Raw genomic sequence first — 18,586 nt, forward strand, 5'->3', positions numbered from 1 at the left:
CCACAGGGGTTGTCTTAGACCACTAAAGAAGCAAAGTCACTGAAAAGAAGTATTTGAAACTGAAGGCTCCAAAGTCCTATCTCAGGCATAACTTGGAGGCAGTGATACTGGCCCTGAATAGTACCTGAAATGCACCTGACATTTTTCCTCTGTGTGTGCATGTATGTGTTCATGTACATGTGTATGTGCATTGCATGAGTGTGCACATGTGCACAGGTGTGTGAAGAAAAGGTCCCAAAATTCCTGAGCCAGTGAAAGGTTTTTTTTTTTAACTTTCTACCACCAAACACATCCCACGGGCCAGGCTAAAGTGGCTGCACTGCATCTTGCCTAGCAAAGCCAGCTACGTGCTGAGCAACTCCCTACTTTACTAACTACTGCTCTCATTGGACAATGTGAATGGTTTTTCCAGGAGCTCAAGGAGACTTTAGACACCACCTTTAGAGTCAAGATGGCTAATCACTAGATTTGCCAGCTCTAACAGAGACCGTAACTCCTGAGAGAGTATACCGAATCCTCTGGACTCTGTATCAGGACTTTATGGGGAACCCTGGAATTTTCTCAGAATATTGGAGTGAATCAGATGGCCTGTGGAAGAGGAGAAATATCAGTATGTGTTTTTAATACAGTTGAGGTAGAGAAGTCCCTCTTCTCTTCCCCCCAGGCCATTCAGCTGTGCCATCAGCAAGGTTCTGGCAACTTTGGATCTGTGAGCCTATGATCAATCCCTTACATTTAGTGCCACCACCACCACTACCTCCTCCTCCCCCTAGTCACTGGTATCCTCCAGGAGTACTTGAGCCCTCCAGAAACCATACTACATGGACAGAAGTAGCCCTGAATTTAAGAGGGTGTCTCCAGTTTATATCCCTCTTGAATCTCATCCCAAATCTAGGCTTGATTCCCATCAGAATATTGAATCCTTCTGGAGACACCAGAGAGAATGCCCATGTATCAATAAAACACAGGGGTCAGATGCCAAGTTACTGAGAAAAAGGGAGAAGCCGGATTACCAAGTGTCTGATGATTTTGGGGAAGCCACCACTTTGGAATAGCACAGGAAAGATGTGGACTTCATTTTTCCTGCTCCATTCCAATTTGCCATTTTTCTAGGATCAAAAAGAAATTCATCTCTTGGTTTTTCGACTATGCAAAAACTAATCTTTTCTTGGTCCTGTTTTAGGTTTTTATTTTGATGTGATGGAAATTACTCCAGAGACCACTGGGCGACACAGGTTTAATGCAGACAATCAGAAGGTACAGACCAGTGTTTTTAATTTCCCTACATCACTTACCCTAAAATCATTCTTAACAATATTATGTACTTGATTTTGATTGAATTATCTACTAAACTCTGCTGTTTTAACAGGCTTACAGGCCTCTGCAACCATTTTCTGTAATTTTAAGGTTTTTTTCCCCCTAAGCAAAGATTCTGTATAATTGGATACAATGTAGCATGTTTAAATATCAAGTACATAGATATTGACAGATAGATAAATGATACATATAGGTAGAAGATGGAGGATAGATATAGAAAGGTTATAGATAGAGGATAGATATAGATAGGTAATAGATAGATGATAGATACAGAGAGGATAGTCAATGATATAGATAGATAATAGATACGTGAGAGATGATATAAGAGGATGAGAGGATAAATGGATAATGATGTAGATAGATGATAGATATAGATAGGATAGACAGATGATATTGAAGACAGATCAGTGATAGACGTAGATAAAAGATACATTATAACTGATAGGTAGAGATAGAGGTAGATATATAGATAATAGATATGTGATAGTTGATGTAGATAGATAATATATAATAGATATAGATAGATAGTAAATACATAATGAATGGATGATAGCTATAGATAGAGGATAAATAGATGATGGATATAGATAAATAGGTAGAGAATAGGTAGGTAGATAGGTAGGTGGGAAGGTAGGTAGATAAGGCACTTATTAAGCCCTTGGTAGTTGCTAGGTACTCTGAAAGCACTGGGCATACATATGAGCAAGAATACAGTCCCTGCTCTCAAGAAGCTCTCATATAATAGGAGAAGACAACACATAAAGGGATGTTGGAAAGGTAGGGAGATCCACAAGGTGGCATAGTGAGGAGACAATGGCATGAAGATTTGGACCTTGATAAAATAAGACAAAAGCTCATCTATCAGGACTGGGGGAACTGAGGAGCTGAGTCCTGGGTTCCACTAGAAAGGAAAGGAGGAGGATGGGCTGACACCAGACAGCATGGTGAAGAGAAGGGAGGGGAGGAGAGAACACTAAAGGGGAGAGGAGAAGAGGAGAGGGAAGGAGGAGAGGGGAGGAAAAGAGAGGAGAGTAATGGGGAGGGGAGGAGAGAAGGGAGAAAAGGAAAGGGGAGGGGAGGGCAATACTGTCAACTTTAATTACAAAGAATCAGTCGATTTTCTCTGAATTGATTCAGGGCTTAGCACAATGCTAGGCACTTAGTAAGTGGTCAGAAATACTTTTTGAATTAAATTGGATCTCCATAGTCAAAGAGGACTTACTTTTAAGAAATGGTGCAAAAGCTATCCCAGGGATACCTAATCAGAAAAAGAGGCAGGTTCTTTACGCAGTGAGAGTGAGGGCTAAAAGATGCACAGCCAAAATGCTCATACTGGTACCCACAACATTCCCCAAGAGAGTTGTAGAGGAAGGCTGTAGGAGGTTGGGTGGAGCCTTTGGGGAAGATTTATAAGATACAGAAAGCCAAGAAGTGGATGGATTGCAGTCTCCACCAACAGAGTAAGCACTCCTTAAATCAGAGATCACAGTGTCATTGACATAAAAAGCTGTGAAATAGTGCCCTGTATGTACTCAGGGACTTGACAGATGTTTATGCACTCGATAAATGCGTAGGAAATGTCAGTACATAATACTAAATATAATACTTTGTTTGTATTAGATTTTATGCTTTATAATACTTAATTATCAAATTTTTTAAAAAGCTTTACTTGAAAGTAAAATGACAATTCAATTTTCTCCCCAGGGACAAACATCAGATTTGGTTATCACTGCTCATAATGAAAAGATAGACATTTGTGTGTAAATTTGCTCGTATATCAGATTTCTGTCCTTTACTTTTCCCCAAAGGAGAAGTTATTTCTGAGGCAAATTCTATAATAACTGTTGGTGCTGGAGTATAAACATTAGAGATTTTTCATTTGGCAATAGAAACTTTCATGTGCCAGTTTGGAGGGTTAGGCAGAGATTTGGACTATACTTTGTTATTTAGTGCCCAGAAGTAGTGTGTTTGTGTGTATGTGTGAGGGAGAGGTGGGGAGAAGGGGGGGGAAAGGGGGGGGTATCTGGCTAAGTTGTGAACTTGGGTGGTGATTATGGACTGCAGAACTATGTTTATTGTACTCTTTTTTTTAAAATTCAAACAAACTTAGTGGTAGGAAAAACTTTATTTCTTTTATTTCTTTTCTAATACAGGTATTAAACTTTCCCAGAAAGATGGAGATCCGAGCTTTGATTGAAGGACAGTTCATGGCCAAAAGGATTCATGCTGAAAAGCTAGGCTATAGAGTTGGTAAGTGTGATTGTGGAAGGTTCTGGAGGCTGCTCATAAGATAACAAAGTAGTCTTTTCTAAAAAAGAAACAATTGATTTGGCTTTGTCTGAAGGGGGGAAAAAAGCCATTTCTTTTATAGGGACCATGAGAAAAATCCCAGTGGCCTGAGTCTTCATGAGCTGGGCCATATTCTGAACTTAAGGAGCTTACGTTCTAACAGTGGTAGGGATGGGAGTAAAGTACAGCCCATACACATATAAGTATCATATAAAATAAATTGAGAAGGGGGAGAGATAACAATTTGGGGGTGGAGTGGGGAGGATCATGGAAGTCATGGAGGAAATTGTATCTGGGCTAAGACTTGAAAGAAGAGAAGAATTCAGTGAGGTAGGGATGAACAGTAGTGCATATCATAGAGTTGGAAGAAAACTTGTGCAAACGCATATAGGTGAGAGATGGAATATCAACTCTAGGAAGTAGTTTGGAGTCCAGTTTGTCTGGAGCACAGGGTGCACAAAGGGGAATAGCAGGAAATAAGAGCATATATTTGATAATATTGACACCTATGATCAAAAGCAACCTATGATTTCACATGTTTATTGTTTTAAGTGACTTTATTTTTCTATATGCATGCAAATGATAAATCAGCATAAAAAAGGGGCCAAGTTACTCTGAAATTCTTGTCTTCCAGACTGATAAAAACAACTGTATTACTTTAGCCAAAAAATAACTAGTACAATTATGTCATATCATCTCTACCCCCACCCTTCCAACCTTGGAAATATTTCTTTTGCAAAATAATTCAGGCTTGCTGGTACTCTTAGCAGGTTAAAAATAAATTTTTTCCTTTAAATTTGGAGGATGAAATTTAATGGGATGGCTATAAATGTCTGTGAAAGAGCCTGTTATAGTGGATCGAAGAGGTACAGTTTCACTAATCTAAAGCATGATGTGGGAGACAGGAAGCTTGACCTGGAGGTGGGAGTCCTGAATTCAAATCACATTTGCTGGCTACGAAAGGCTAGAGAAATATAATTGTGATCTTAGTTTTGGTTAATTGTGCTGTTTTCTTATTTTAACATATTTTAAGTGGAACAAAGAAGAATTTAACAGAAAAACTCTCATTGTCTTGGGATTTTAGATGTTCATATTAATCTTCTTCAGAAATGAGCTTTAAAAAAGAACAATTTTCAGTCATTTAAGCTTAAGGTTTTGGATTTTGAGCCAAAGTGTAAAGAACCCATTTTGAACCTCTGCAAGCACAAAGGACAGTTATCAAACAAATCTTCATTTAAAAAGCAACTGAAAAACATATCTCTGTGATTTCTGAGAAGGCATAACAAGTAGAAAATGTTAACTTTCCCCAGCAATCTCCAGAAAACATTCCTCGTTGAAAATTGTCGCCACATGCTAGTCTTTCGGGGCTTGATGATTTCAGGCTTTAGATTAAATTAGGAGCTAGCATCGCTCCAGGTGCATTTGGGCCAATTTGTAGGTCCCAGGCTGGACAATGATCAGAAGTAAACAGTGCTCACCAAGCATCTTAAATGCTGGTTAAACTGATTTTTGTGAAAAGCAAGCCATTTGGAAAGGGAGAAAATTAAATCAGCCATTTGTATCAAAACATACAATTTCAAAGATTTTTTCCCCAGTAAATTGATGGGTTTTTTCAAAATTGATTTAGTCAATTGACAAAACCTAACTAGAGTTGGCTTAAACACTAGGATTCCTCATGCCCTAATACAATGCTGAACCAAAGAATCAGGTCATTCAGAAAAGTGTCCAATTGAATTTTTTAGCAAATTGTGTCAATGATCTATCTGATCTTTTCTGTAGATATAGTCTTAGAGATAATGCCTGAAGCCATCAGGCGTAAATGTTCTGAAAAGCAGAAGTCAATTAAATGAGCCGTAATTAAGCACCTACTATGTGCAGCATGAATAACTACTTGTCCTCAAAGAGCATACAGTTATCTCTTTCACAATGCTGAGGACTGGGGCACAGAGCCCCCATGATCTGAAAAATCCATAAAAATTTTTGGCCCTCTTTTCATATCAGAGAAGAAGTCTTTATTATTATGATATTAAAAGATAAAATATGTTGATATTATACAATATTATACATACATTTTATGCATTTTTCAGTTTCTAAACTTTTTTATTAATTTATTTTAAACTTAAATACACAATAAGAAAAGAAAAAGAAACATTGTAAACTTAAATACAAAATAAGAAAAGAAAAAAAAGCATTGTAAACTTTTTATGTGTCATGTCACCTGTGAGTTCTTCAAGACTCCCCCCAAATTCCCATCTAATTTCTTGTGCCAACTCGCGACATAGCGAAACCGCAATTGAAAAGTCACGATGTAGAAGGGATAACTGTACATTCTACTAGGGAGACAACTATATATACATAGATAATAAGTAAATATAGAATAGAGAACCTGGATTCTGGTTTGAACAAATGCCTTCTCAGCCATATGAAGAGTTTATATAGTCAGCACTGAGTATTCCTGTGAGAGGGCACTTTGAGAACATGAAGTGCCACACAAATGTTTAATAGTAATAAGGAATTTACCAGATTCACTAATGCAAAAACTCTTCTCCTTGGTTTATTTCTCTACCAGTTGAAAATAAATGTGAGCATTCCCGGTGGAATTGCCCTTTATTCTATTCATATTCTATTTTTAAAAGTTGTATTGATATCTTTAGTTTTTATGTCACGTTCATTTCTGCTGACTAACCTCTCCCTCCCACCTACTTTCCAGAATAAAACCCTCCCTTCTAATAATAAAAAAGCTACTCAGCAAAAAACAGCCCATATAGTGACTGGCTTGATGTATGACACTACCCTCATAGTGCCCCTCCTCTCTATTGAGAAGAGAGAAATATATTTTATTACATGCTTTTTCTGTTCTTGTGCAGTCTTGAAACATTATCACAGCTTTGAATTTCTATGCATTGTAAACATCCAAGGTCATTTTGCTCCTTTTGTTGGAACATAAGGAACATAACAGCTCTTCTGCTTGGCATATGTGGCTCACAGCAGTCCCAGTTCACATCGGACTCATCCAATCCCTATGGCAGGCAGGTTTTCTCTTACATTGTGCATCTCTATTGGAATACCACTTTTATGTTTTGGGATGAATTGATCTGCCATTGCAAACAACCCATCCATTTAGTACAACATCTGGTTTCCTTTTACCCTCTGCAAATTTGATGAACATACTCTCTGCGCCTTTATCTAAGTCACTGATGAAAATGTTAAACAGCACGGAGCCAAGCCTAGATCCCTAGGGCACTCCTCAGGAGACCTCCTGAACCCTTCATTCAGTTCTGAATCCATCTGACCATATTACATCCTTATCTCTCCATCTTCTCCACAAACACAGAACTAGATATTTTATCAAAAGATTTGCTTAAATCTAGGTAAACTACAGTTGTACTGTAGCATTTCTTTCATTCATTAGTCTAGTTATCCTGTCAAAAAAGGAAATGAGGTTAGTTTGGCATAACCTGTTTTTGATGAAGCAATGTTGGCTGATTGTAATCACTACTTTCTTCTTTCTATGTCTACCAACCATCTCTTTCATGATTCATTCTAGAATTTCCACAGGAATCAAAGTGAAGCTCATTGACTTCCAGCTTGCAGGCTATTCTCTTTTCTTTTGTTGAAAATCAGGACGTTTGTCCTTTGTTGATCTTCTGTCTTCCATGATCTTTCACATATCACTGACAGCTGTTCAGCAATCTCATCAGCCAGCTATTTGATGCAGTGCACTTAGGCCAAGTGACTTGAATTCATCAAGGGCGGTGAGGTTCTCTTACTAGCACCTTACTTATCTTGGCTATCAACTCCCAGTTGGTCATTTTTGTTCCACCGTTTCTAACGTTCATTCCCCTTTACAAAGAAAACAGAAACAAAATGAGGTTTTGTTTTTCATTGTTTTCTTTAAAAAATTGCTCAGTGGGGAGGGCAAGTAAGGAGCAGTGGGAGAGAAAAATAACAAATGCTTGTAAAAATAATTTTTAAAAGATTTAAACAATTCTGCTTTTTCTCTTTTGTCAGTTACAATTGTCTGATCCATTCCGGGCTAAGATCCTGTTTCTTCTTTGGTCCTCCTTTTTCTCCCAATATGACTTAATAAGCATTTTTTGTTGTCCTTAGCTTCCCTCAACAGTCTTAGCTCATTCTTTAGCATTCCTGACATTCTTTTTATAGGACTATGCCACACTTATATTCATCTTCTGTTTTCTGGCCTCATTTCCATCTTCTACATGTTTCTTTTAAAAAATCTAAGTTGAGTGGTATATTCTACATGCATTCTCATCAGTCTCTTCAAACAAATTCTACTTTCCCTCCTCACTAGAACTTTTCCCTTTGTATCTTCAGAATTTCATTCTTGAGCATCTCCCATCTCTCTTGGACTTTTACTCCATGGGATCCTTCCTATCATTCCCTCTCAATTCTTTGAAATGTGCTTGCCCCAAATCTAGGATTCGTGTCAGAATTTGGCTAGATTTCTTCTCTTTTTCTATCACAAACTCCAGGATGAAATGATCATTTCCCCCTAGCATTCCCCTTATTTGCACTCCAGCAACCAGTTTCTCCCTGTTAGTGAGAATCAGATTCAGAATAGAATTTCCTCCTTGTAGGTTTCTCATCTTTTGAAGACAGGTCCAGAACTAATTACCTTTTCTGCTTTTAAGTGGGGGGAAAGGAGAGAGAATGAGAGAGAGAAAGAGAGAGAGAGAGAGAGAGAGAGAGAGAGAGAGAGAAGAGAGAGAGAGAGAGAGAGAGAGAGAGAAAATGTGTTCTAGCAGATATCTGGATAATTGAAATCCCTCATCACTACCATCTCACGTCTCTTTGTCAGACTTGTGATCTGTTTTCCAAACTTTTCATGTATTTCCTCTTTCTGTCTAGGTGATCTGTAATATGCTCCAGTGACAAAATCCCTTCTATTTTTCCCTTTTTTGACCTGCACCCAAACAGTCTGCTTCCTACTTTCTGCCTTTGGTTCCTGGACTTCTTCATACGAGTCTATCTTCTTAATAAACAAAGCTACCTCTGCCCCCTTTACCCATCCTGTTTATTCTGAGGAAGGTATTCCCATCCAGAACCAAAATCCATTCCTGGCTTTCATCCCAGCAAGAAGCAGTTAGGAGACGCAGTGGATGGAGCATTGGACTTGAATCAGGAAAACCTTTTTTTCGGCAGACACGCACTAGCTGTGTGATCCTGGGCAAGTCACTTAAAAGCTGTCTGCCTCAGTCTCCTCAACTTAGAATGGAGGTGATAACAGCACCCCCCTTTCAGGGTTGTTATGAGTATCAAAAGCAATAATATTTGTAAAGTGTTTAGCATAGTGCTTGGCACATAATAGGTGCTTAATAAATGCTTCTCAAATGTGCTCTCTCATGTTAGTATTCCTCTAGTTATGTTAGGACCTTATTGCCTAAACTTTGGCCATTTGTGCCTAGACCAGGCAGAGCTGGGTTTTACTACTGGCTCTTTTATTGGGTTTTTGCCTTCTGTGAATTTCTCGGTATCTCAGTTGCTAGACCTGATAGGCTTATTGTTTTGATATTGCAAAGACAAAGCCTTAATCCAGGGGTTTGGTTGTGTAGCACTTTACAATCCTCATAGCTCTGCTTTCCAGTCCCCAGGCCAGGCTGTGATCAGTCTTTGGAGCACTGTGCACAAGGCTGTGGAGCTCTATTGACTTGCGCATTGCCTTAAGTCCTCAGAGCTGGGTGCATAGTAGATGCTCAAGAGATGATCATTGACTAGAAAGAGCAGAGTTCTCGAGCTGTGCTCCTGTCGTCAGCATTGCCGGTTCAGTTCTCCCTTTGGACACTGAATGGGGGCGTCCCATCCCTGGAAGCCTCCCATCGTGACTGCCAAGGGCCAGGCCAGCTGTGTAAAGGGTGACTTCTGCTCCTTGGATTTCTCCAGGGCATGAAGTCAGATTACATAGTGCAGTTCCCCAGGCATATGTTGGAGAATAACGTGTATTATGTTTGCATGCACGGCATTCTCAGTGTGAGTTGAATTAGTCTGTTTTATTGCAATTCACACTGCAGACGGGGGTCACGGAACCTTGAAAAGCACTACTGGGTTTTCCATTTCTGGCAGCAGAGAGGTTTAGGGTACAATTCCTCGGCTGCCTACAGATTAAGTGGATGATTTTTCCCCACCCCCAAGAGGGATTTAAATTTTTCAAAGAAAATCAATACTAAAATGTTGTGCTGACTGCAAGCTGGTCTCTCAGCATGTGTTGCTAAGGGTATGGATGTTGTTTAAACACTACATGAGAACCTACTCTGTGTCTCATGGTTTTGCGCCAGTAAATAAATAAGGATTTGTATTTTAAGATATAGGAACTCCGTATTTTATGGGATGGACATATAAGTTGTAAGTAAAGCAAAATTCAGGAAACTTAATCTTTCTTTCCTGTTGATTATCATGACGATTTCTGCCCTTTAGCTAGTGCTTTACAAGTGACATCTCATTTGATCCTCACAACAACCCTGAGGGGTAAATGCTATTATTCTCCCCATTTTACTGATGAGGAAATAGAGTTGTAGTTGTTCGGTTGTTTCTGATTTTTCGTGACCCCATTTGAGATCCTCTTGGCAAAGATACTGGAGGGGTTTGCCATTTCCTTCTCCAGCTTATTTCACAGAAGAGGAAACTGAGGCAAATAGGGTTAACTGATTTGCCCAGAGTCACCCAGTCAAGAAGTGTCTGAGGCAGGATTTGAACTCAATTCTTCCTGACTTCCAAGTCCAATACTTAATCCTCTATGCCACATAGGAACTCTGATTCTTCAGAGGAAATACAATCCTTTAATATGCCCAAAGATTTTTGAATTACTATTATGAGAAAGTACCAAGAGGGATAAAAGGATGGGTAAGACAGAATCCTGGTCCCTAGGGAATTTATAATTTAGGACCATCTCATGTGCTCTGAGGTCCTTATCCCTACAATCCCCATCATTTTTATGGTGCTTACTCTGTGCCAGGCACTATGCTAAGTGTTTTACAATTATAGTAAGAACAGTTAGTATAAGATATCCCTCCTCCCGTAAAATTTCCCCATGAGATTTTCATCTGCAATCTTCATGAGTTCAAATCCAGCCTCAGATACTTCCTAGCTGTGTGACCCTGGGCAAGTCACTTAACCCCATCTGCCTCCGTTTCCTCATCTGTGAAATGAGTTGTAGAAGGAAATGGCAAACCACTCCAGTATCTTTGCCAAGAAACCCCAAATGGGGCCACACAGGCTCCCATACAGAATTAGGGGAAAGGGGACTCAGACATAGGGAATACATATGCCAAAAGGATAACTTCGATCTTCTGGTTGCTGGAAGTACTTCCTTTTCCTTCAAGGGGCCTCAAGAAGTTCCGCTTGGGCATGGTATGTCTTTTGTTGAAAAGCTCTCAATCTGTGCCCAGTCTGTCCTTGGTTGCTGTTACCGACTGTTTCTTCACCTGCTGCTGTCCTTGAGGGATGATAGTAGGACGCTGATAGGAAGGCCTGCTGACCTCCAAAACTCATAACACTTGTTCTGGACAAAGGCTAGCTGCAACACTCACTCCTGGCTCATTGCACTCTGGAGTTCAAATCTCTTGAATAACCTCAGTTCTTAACTGACTTGATATTTTATAGATGAACGTAGGGCATGACCCCAAGATGCGTTTGGCTATCCAAACACTTCCTATTCAGCTTCTCTTTAGTTCATCTAATGGCTCGTCAAGGCTTTTTTATACTTCCTTGGAATGGTTTTGATCGATTTGATTCAATCAAGATAAATTTCCTCCTGGTGAAGGTACCATTTTCTCACTTTCTGTAAGTGGGGTGGTGTGATTAGATTGATTTATTCCATCAACCCCACCCTTACATTCCTCCTCTTTTTCTACTGTCCTCAGAAAATCTACTAGAGTGTGTTTAGCAAAGTCCATAGTCCCAAATCCAGAGAGCTCTTCAGTGACTTGGGGAGGTTTAATTTTATCCTTTTCAATTGCTTTCCCCCAATGCTTTGTACTAAGGAACCTTCTTGTGTGGCATAGTGAATGATCAAATCCAGAAATTAACGTTCTTCCTTATTTCCAAATACTTGATGATATGATTTAACAAAACAATACCATTTTATAACGTTATAGATTAACACTTCCCTTGTTGCTTGCAAAAAGACTTCTAGTGCTATTCCAAGGTATTCTAAAATAAGAAAGATGGGGAAAAGAAGAAAATGAAAAGAAAATCAAGTGTCTCTGAAAATCTAGTCTTTTATAGAATTCTCTGAGCATGTGGGGTTCTTCCCTTGGGATTTAGGACCTATGGTTGACTGGAAGTGACCCCCTTACTTTTCAGGTAAAAAAGGCAAGCCTTTTAGCTTGATGCTTATATAGTAATACTACACAGGCTCCAGGGAGGTTGGCTTCCTAGCCTTCTCCCCCTGCCATGGAGAGGCCCTTCAACTCTGGGCTCTGTCAGGTGCCAAGTGCTACAACAAAATTGCTACAGGATTCAGGCAGTGTTTCATCTTCTCCCTTTCCCACTAAAGGGGAGATAAGAAAGTTGTTAAGCTAGTGGCCAGCCATGTGGCTTTCCAGACACTGAAAAAAGAGGAGGAACTTTGTAACAGCCACGAGTTGTCTCACCTAAGGAGGTGGGGAACTGGAAGGGAAGATATTTCCTTCTCACACTTTACTTCCCTTCCCCTCCTTAGGGATTACTCTTGCACCATAAGCCAACTACACGGCTTCCCTAGCCTGTGATGGAAGAATCCCAACCCCCACCCTGTTCCTGAAAAATATTTGCTGCTCAAAGAGATCTAAGCTCAGCGACTCAAATAACTAAACCACCCTCTTTTTCTTTAATAGTAAATGCATCTCTAGGTGTCTACAGTGATGAAGTTAAATTGCAGTTTAATATGTTGCCACCTTGAAAGTTTCTTGATTTTGAGGCTCTGCATTATGGAAAATGTGTTCATTTACCAGAGAAAGTAAGCACCTAGGGGCCTGGGTGATTTTCATTTCGCCTTTGTATCATCAGTGCTTAATGTGCAGTAGGCCTGTTGAGGTCTGAGAGGCTAGACCCCTCAAGGTCCAGAATATAGGACAGGGTAGTCTGGAATGAATTCACAGACTCAAGCATTCTTTGAGTCTAGGTGGCAAAGATTTATTGTTACACTATACAGCAGGCAGAGGTCCTTAAGGAATTCTGCCACGGTGGGCAGAGCTCCTTAGGGAACTTGCAACCTAACAGGAATGATGCGAAAGCTTATATAGGAAAAGTCATGGATTATGTGGGAAGTATGCTAATTAGGTGATAACATACAACTATGTCATTCACTACCGGAAACCACGGCAGGGGTGGGGAAGAGAGCCTTCCTAAAGGGCATATGTTCGGTCTCTTATGTCTGTAACAAGCTCTTTTCAGGAGTTGACGTCTACAGCTTGGCCTCTGCATTGTATACTAACTGTTGGCATCAGCACTTGATAGTTCTGCGGGTACAAGATAGTCCTGTGCATATAAGGGAAATTCTACAGAGGTCAGCTTGTTCTTGCAATAGGGAGAGATAGTTTGCCTCATTGGGCCCACTCATGAGTAGGGCCAGAGATAGGGCCCTTGGGCTGGAGGGAAACTGTCAGGGATAGTGTTTCTGAGGCCAGGGAGAAATTGGGGTCCAAGCACAGGCACCCAAGCACCCCATCAGACCCTTTTAAAAATGCTTGTTGCATATACAATTTATTTTTGTTTAGAAGCGTGCTTACTGGGCCTATTCAGAATGAGGGAAACCTGGGATAGCAAAATTAAATTAATGGAAGGTTATGGTAGCAGCAAAGACTTAGGCCAAAGTTGGTCAACAGGGTAAACCTAAGGGGCAGAATTAGGTAGGGTCATTCTATTTATTTGTTAATATAATTCCAGTGAACCATAGAGAACCTTAAAGCTGAAAGGGACCCTTAAAGGCCATCTTGTCTAGTGCTCCATTTTACAGATGAGGAAACAGAGGCTCACAGTGGTTAAACAATTTGTCCAAAGTGTGGGGGTTGAACCAGGTATTCTGACCCCAAAGCCAACACATTTTCCATTAATGGAAACGGGGCCATGGATTATCATGGCCTGGGGATGGAGATAGTCTCCTAATAAACTACTCTGATTTTCTTCTGGCTGTGGAAATAACTAAATCAGACTCCCGCAGTATCAGGACAGCATTGTAAAGTAGATCTAATGAGCCCACCTGGAGTCAGGAAGATCTGCGTTCCAGAACAGGCTCTGACACATACCGGATGTAAGACCCCAGACAAGTCACTTAACCTCTCATGTGCACTCTAAGATCAGAAATTATGGAATAGTTGTTCATCTACATTGGTAGAGAGGGAGTTCTCACGGTGAACACTCAGGATAGATGAAACCTAATGTCTGGACCTCAAGGAAGACGCTGATCTTATTTCATGAAATTGCCTGCATGTAGAATTCCTTGCTGAAATAGCTGTTGGTTTTTTTTTTTTCTCTCTCCACATCCCTGTCTCCCCTCCCATCTTGTTCTCATACCTGTGCTGGGGAAACTAAACAAGAAGACAATGGGGAAAAAAAGGTTTAATAAAAAAGTATAGAAGGTGCATTGTCAGCCTCTTTCCTGACATGTTGATAAAATGCTGTCACTGACTGAACAATCGCATTTCTTGCATAACCAGCAGAAGTCAAAGTATTTACAGCATGCGATTTCTGCATTTAGACAATAGAAGATTCTCTGTGACTGAGTTTGTATGGAATTCAGACGTTTATTTACCCTGACATTTGGATAAGTCACTTCAATTCAACATTTATTAATCCCTTACTATTTACAAAAAGGGAGTATAGTATAATAGTGAGAGTGCTGGGCTTGTAGTCAGGAAAACCTGGGTTCAAATCCTAGCTCTGACATTGATTAGCTATGTGACCCTAGGCAACTCACTTAACCTCTCATGGTCTCAAACTGATTTCTGTTGGTGGAGGAAGTTTTGGTCATTGTTTAGAATATCTCAGACCCCATAGGAAGAGAACTATTGCTATTCTTTTGATTACTTTTCTGATTAGTGTAAATAATGTTACTATTTTGATTGATGTTAGGATCAAATTCTTCATTTCCAATGATAACTAACACTCCATTACAAGAAATAAGTAGAAGTTCTACATTGTGATGAAATTATAGATCATTTAACTATTCACTTTTTGTGTTATTAGGCACCGGGGATATACTTAAGTGTAACTGTGATCTCATTGGTTCACGAGTTCCCTCTAACAATGCATATTGCAACCCATTTATTTCTGTCCATCTTTTGCAACTCTCATCCATGTGCTCCCAAAAGTTTACCACAGGGGGTCCACTAATATACTGGTGTTACTGGGGTTATAAAGACAAAAATGAAATAATCCCTGCCCTCAAGGAGTTTATGTTCTAGGGGAAGCAACATTATCTATCTGTCTGTCTGTCCATCCATTCATCCATCTATCTATCTATCTATCTATCTATCTATCTATCTATCTACCTACCTACCTACCTACCTACCTATCTATCTATCTATCTATCTATCTATCTATCTATCTATCTGTCTGTCTGTCTATCTACTTAAAGTAATTTTAAGAAGGAGAAAGCACTAATTACTGGGGGGTCGGGGCAGTCAAGAAAGACCTCATGTTGGTGGCCTCTGGTGACGGAGGCCTGTGTGTTTAGATAAAAGGAGATGGATATGAGAGATATAGATTGACCAGTCTTGATAACAGATGAGATGTAGAGGACGGAGGCTTGACAAGAGCCACTGATGACACGGAGATATTTAACTCTAGAATGCTGATAAGCTCCACAGAAATGGGGATATTAGGTGAAGGGGTAGATTTTGGGCCCATGAAATTCCATAAGAATATTTTTAGAATTAAAAAAGTTTGTAGCCCAGCATTTTGGTCATTGTTTAGAATATCTCAGACCCCACAGGAAGAGAACTATTGCTATTCTTTTGATTACTTTTCAGATTAGCATAAATAATGTTACTATTTTGATTAATGTTAGGATCAAAGTCTTCATTTCTAATGATAACTAACACTCCATTACAAGAAATAAACAAGTCCACATGTAGTCATCAAAATGACTTAGTACTAGTTAAAAAATAGAGAGGCTGATCAGTGCAACAAACCAGGCATACAACTTACAGAAGCAAAGAAACACAACATCAGTGGTTGATAAACCCAAAGATGCTAATTACTGGAATAAGAACTTACTATTAGACAAATCCTGCTGGGAAAATTGGACAGCAGACTGGCAGAAACTGAGTCTAGACCAACACTTTATGCTACATACCAAGATAAACAGCAAATAGACAAATAATTTAAACATAAAAGATGAAATTGTGAGCAAATTAGAGAAGCAAGGAGGAAATTGCCTTTCTGATAGATGGATAGGGAAAGACTTGATGGTCAAATAAGGGATAGAGAAGATCAATAAAGATAAAATGGACAGTTTTGATTATGTAAAATTTAAAATTTTTTTGCACAAAAAAATCAACAAATCAAAATTAGAAGGGAGCCAGGTAAACAGGAACAAATCTGTACAGCCAATATCCAAGATACGTGAAAACAGATGCAAATATATAAGAATAAGTGCTATTCCCCAATAAATAAATGATTAAAGGATGTGAAGGCAATTTTTAAAGGAAGAAGTCCAAGCTATCAACAACCAACCAAATCATTAATAATTAGATAAATGTAAACTAAAGCAATTCTTTAGTTCTATCTGCCACTCATCAAATTTGCAAAGATGACAAAAAAGGAAAATGACAAATGTTTGAGGGGCTTTGGGTGGAGCTGTGGTTATTTGGAACTATGCTCAAAAAATCACTAAATTGTGCATACCCTTTGATTCAGCAGTACTACTACTAGGCCTATACCTCAAAAAGATCACAGAAAGAGGGAAAGGGCTAATATTTACAAAAATATTCTAATAGCTCTTTTCATTGAGAATAGCTAAATAAAATAATGGAATGCATACCACTCACCTCCTGTCAGAAAAGTAGTGGACTAAAAGTGCAGAATGAGACACATTTTTGGTCACAGATAATGAGGGAATTAGCTTCATGTAACTTAATGATTGTGTATTTGTTATAAGGAATCTTTCTTTCAAATTAGGGGAAGTAGGGACTGGAAAGGAGAGAAAATAAATGCTTGTTAATAGGAAAATAATCAAGTAAAATAAAAACAAATCATTAAACCTTTGGCAAAAGTTACCACAACAGAAATCACAATGAGCAGAATTGAGTCTTAGAGGCAGAGTCTTTGGGGAAAGTAACAATTTAGACAGCACAGGTGATGTGTGTTATCATCAGCTGCTGCCTGAGCTAGAGGAAATTAGCTTTACCCTCTAAGAACTAGGGTTAGCCATTCCTCTGACACTGGTGATCTGATTTAGATGTGTATCTCAGTTTAGCTGAGACCCATTATTGAAGTGAGGAAATCTTTTTGATTTTTTTTGGAGCCAGAGCACCAAATTCTGGTAAATAGAAGAAAGTTAGGAAACGGCTTCCAGTACGAGCTTGGAGATATTATTGACTTCCTTCAGAGCAAAGCTGTTTCCTGTCTATAGAGTGATTCTTATCCATATTCTCAGCCACAGCCTGACCTCCTACCTCCAGTTTCAAACTGGCTATTAACCTTAGCCAAAGTGTAACTCCCAGTCCCAGCCATGGACTGATCCATAATCCAAACTCCAGACTATCCCCCTAACCTTATTATTTAAATTATTAGTAAACTGACCCTTTTATCCAACCATAAATGACCTTCTAAAATCCAAGTAATCATTGAACAAAAGTATGCCATTAGTGGAAAAGGGGATTTGGAGAAAAGCATATGGATGGTTTCATTTAAACCCTTCCTACTTTTTTGGAGATTCACAGAGCGTGATGCAGCCACCTCAGCTTTCTGTATGTAAGATAACTTATACTGATAGCTAATACTTATAAAGCATCTACTATGTGCCAGGCATTGTGCCAAGTGCTTTACGATTATCAACTCATTTGATCCTCACAACAATCCTGTGACAAAGTTGCTAGTATTGTTATTCCTATTTTGCAGGTGAAGAAACTGAGGCTTAGTGACTTGTCCAGGTTCACACAGCTGGATGTCTGGGGCAGGATTTGAACTCAGGAGTTCCTGACTCCTGTGCTAGTTAGGTGCCCCTAATATAATATTAATGATTACAGCTGGTTAAACCACTTACCAAATACATACACATTATACAATGTTTATAGATTGATTGGCAGATGGATGGACAGATGAATTTATCACTTGTAAATTAAATAACTTACGGACATACATACAGTATTTAAGAACAATGCTTCAAATGCTTTGAAAATATGAAGTAATGAATAACACATCTCAAGATAGCTGCCATTGTGAAGGTCTTTGAATGTAAGGCCAATTATCTCAATTGAATTTGAAGCTTAAAAAAAAAAAGCTCCATCCATTTTCCTGCCGGTCTTTGCTCTTTTTCCTAAAGAATTTTAATGTATATTAATTAATTGCCTGAAGTAATGCCAATAAATCTAACGAGGCTTGTCTGAAGCTTAAATGTACAAAGAAACCATGTTTGTTTCAAGGGGAATACACGCACATACACACACTTCCTGAAAATGGCATTAACAAAGTTAATATTAATTTAGGTGGAACTTAATGAAATCTTTAATGACTTTTTGAAATTGTTTTATTTCACTCCAGATTTTAATTTGAATTAAATCATGACGATTGTTAAATTAGCTAAACACTAAATTAAGAAATGCAAATGAGGCAAACCCCCAATCCATTTTAGATACTGTTTTTATTGATATGTTGTTGGTTAGTGGGGTGGAACAAATACCCATTATGTCTGTTATTCCAAGTACAAGTTCTTGAGTCTTCATTAAATGTAGTATATAAAATACTCTGTTGAGTAAGCAGGACCAGGAAAGCTCCAATTAAGTGTAAACTTGGCCACTTACTAACTGGGTTAAAATCATAG

The 18,586-nt window shown here is 39.0% G+C and overlaps 1 protein-coding gene across 9 annotated transcripts in view; it reads left to right on the plus strand.

Annotated features, from left to right (window-relative positions):
* XYLB (xylulokinase) overlaps window positions 1-18,586 on the plus strand; it is a 225,140-nt gene that overhangs the window by 108,401 nt on the left and 98,153 nt on the right. For all 9 annotated transcript variants that reach the window (XR_013485845.1, XR_013485843.1, XR_013485842.1 and 6 more), the window contains exons 14-15: window positions 1,184-1,257; window positions 3,471-3,567. Coding sequence is in view for 4 of the 9 variants with exons in the window: in XM_078152255.1 (XP_078008381.1) it covers window positions 1,184-1,257; window positions 3,471-3,567 (171 nt within the window). In the remaining 5 variants the exon portion in view is untranslated. The remainder of the gene's footprint in view (window positions 1-1,183; window positions 1,258-3,470; window positions 3,568-18,586) is intronic.

Source organism: Phascolarctos cinereus, unplaced genomic scaffold (genome assembly GCF_003287225.1).
Source record: "Phascolarctos cinereus isolate Bilbo 61053 unplaced genomic scaffold, phaCin_HiC Scaffold_4;HRSCAF=312, whole genome shotgun sequence".
Taxonomy (NCBI): Eukaryota; Metazoa; Chordata; class Mammalia; order Diprotodontia; family Phascolarctidae; genus Phascolarctos; species Phascolarctos cinereus.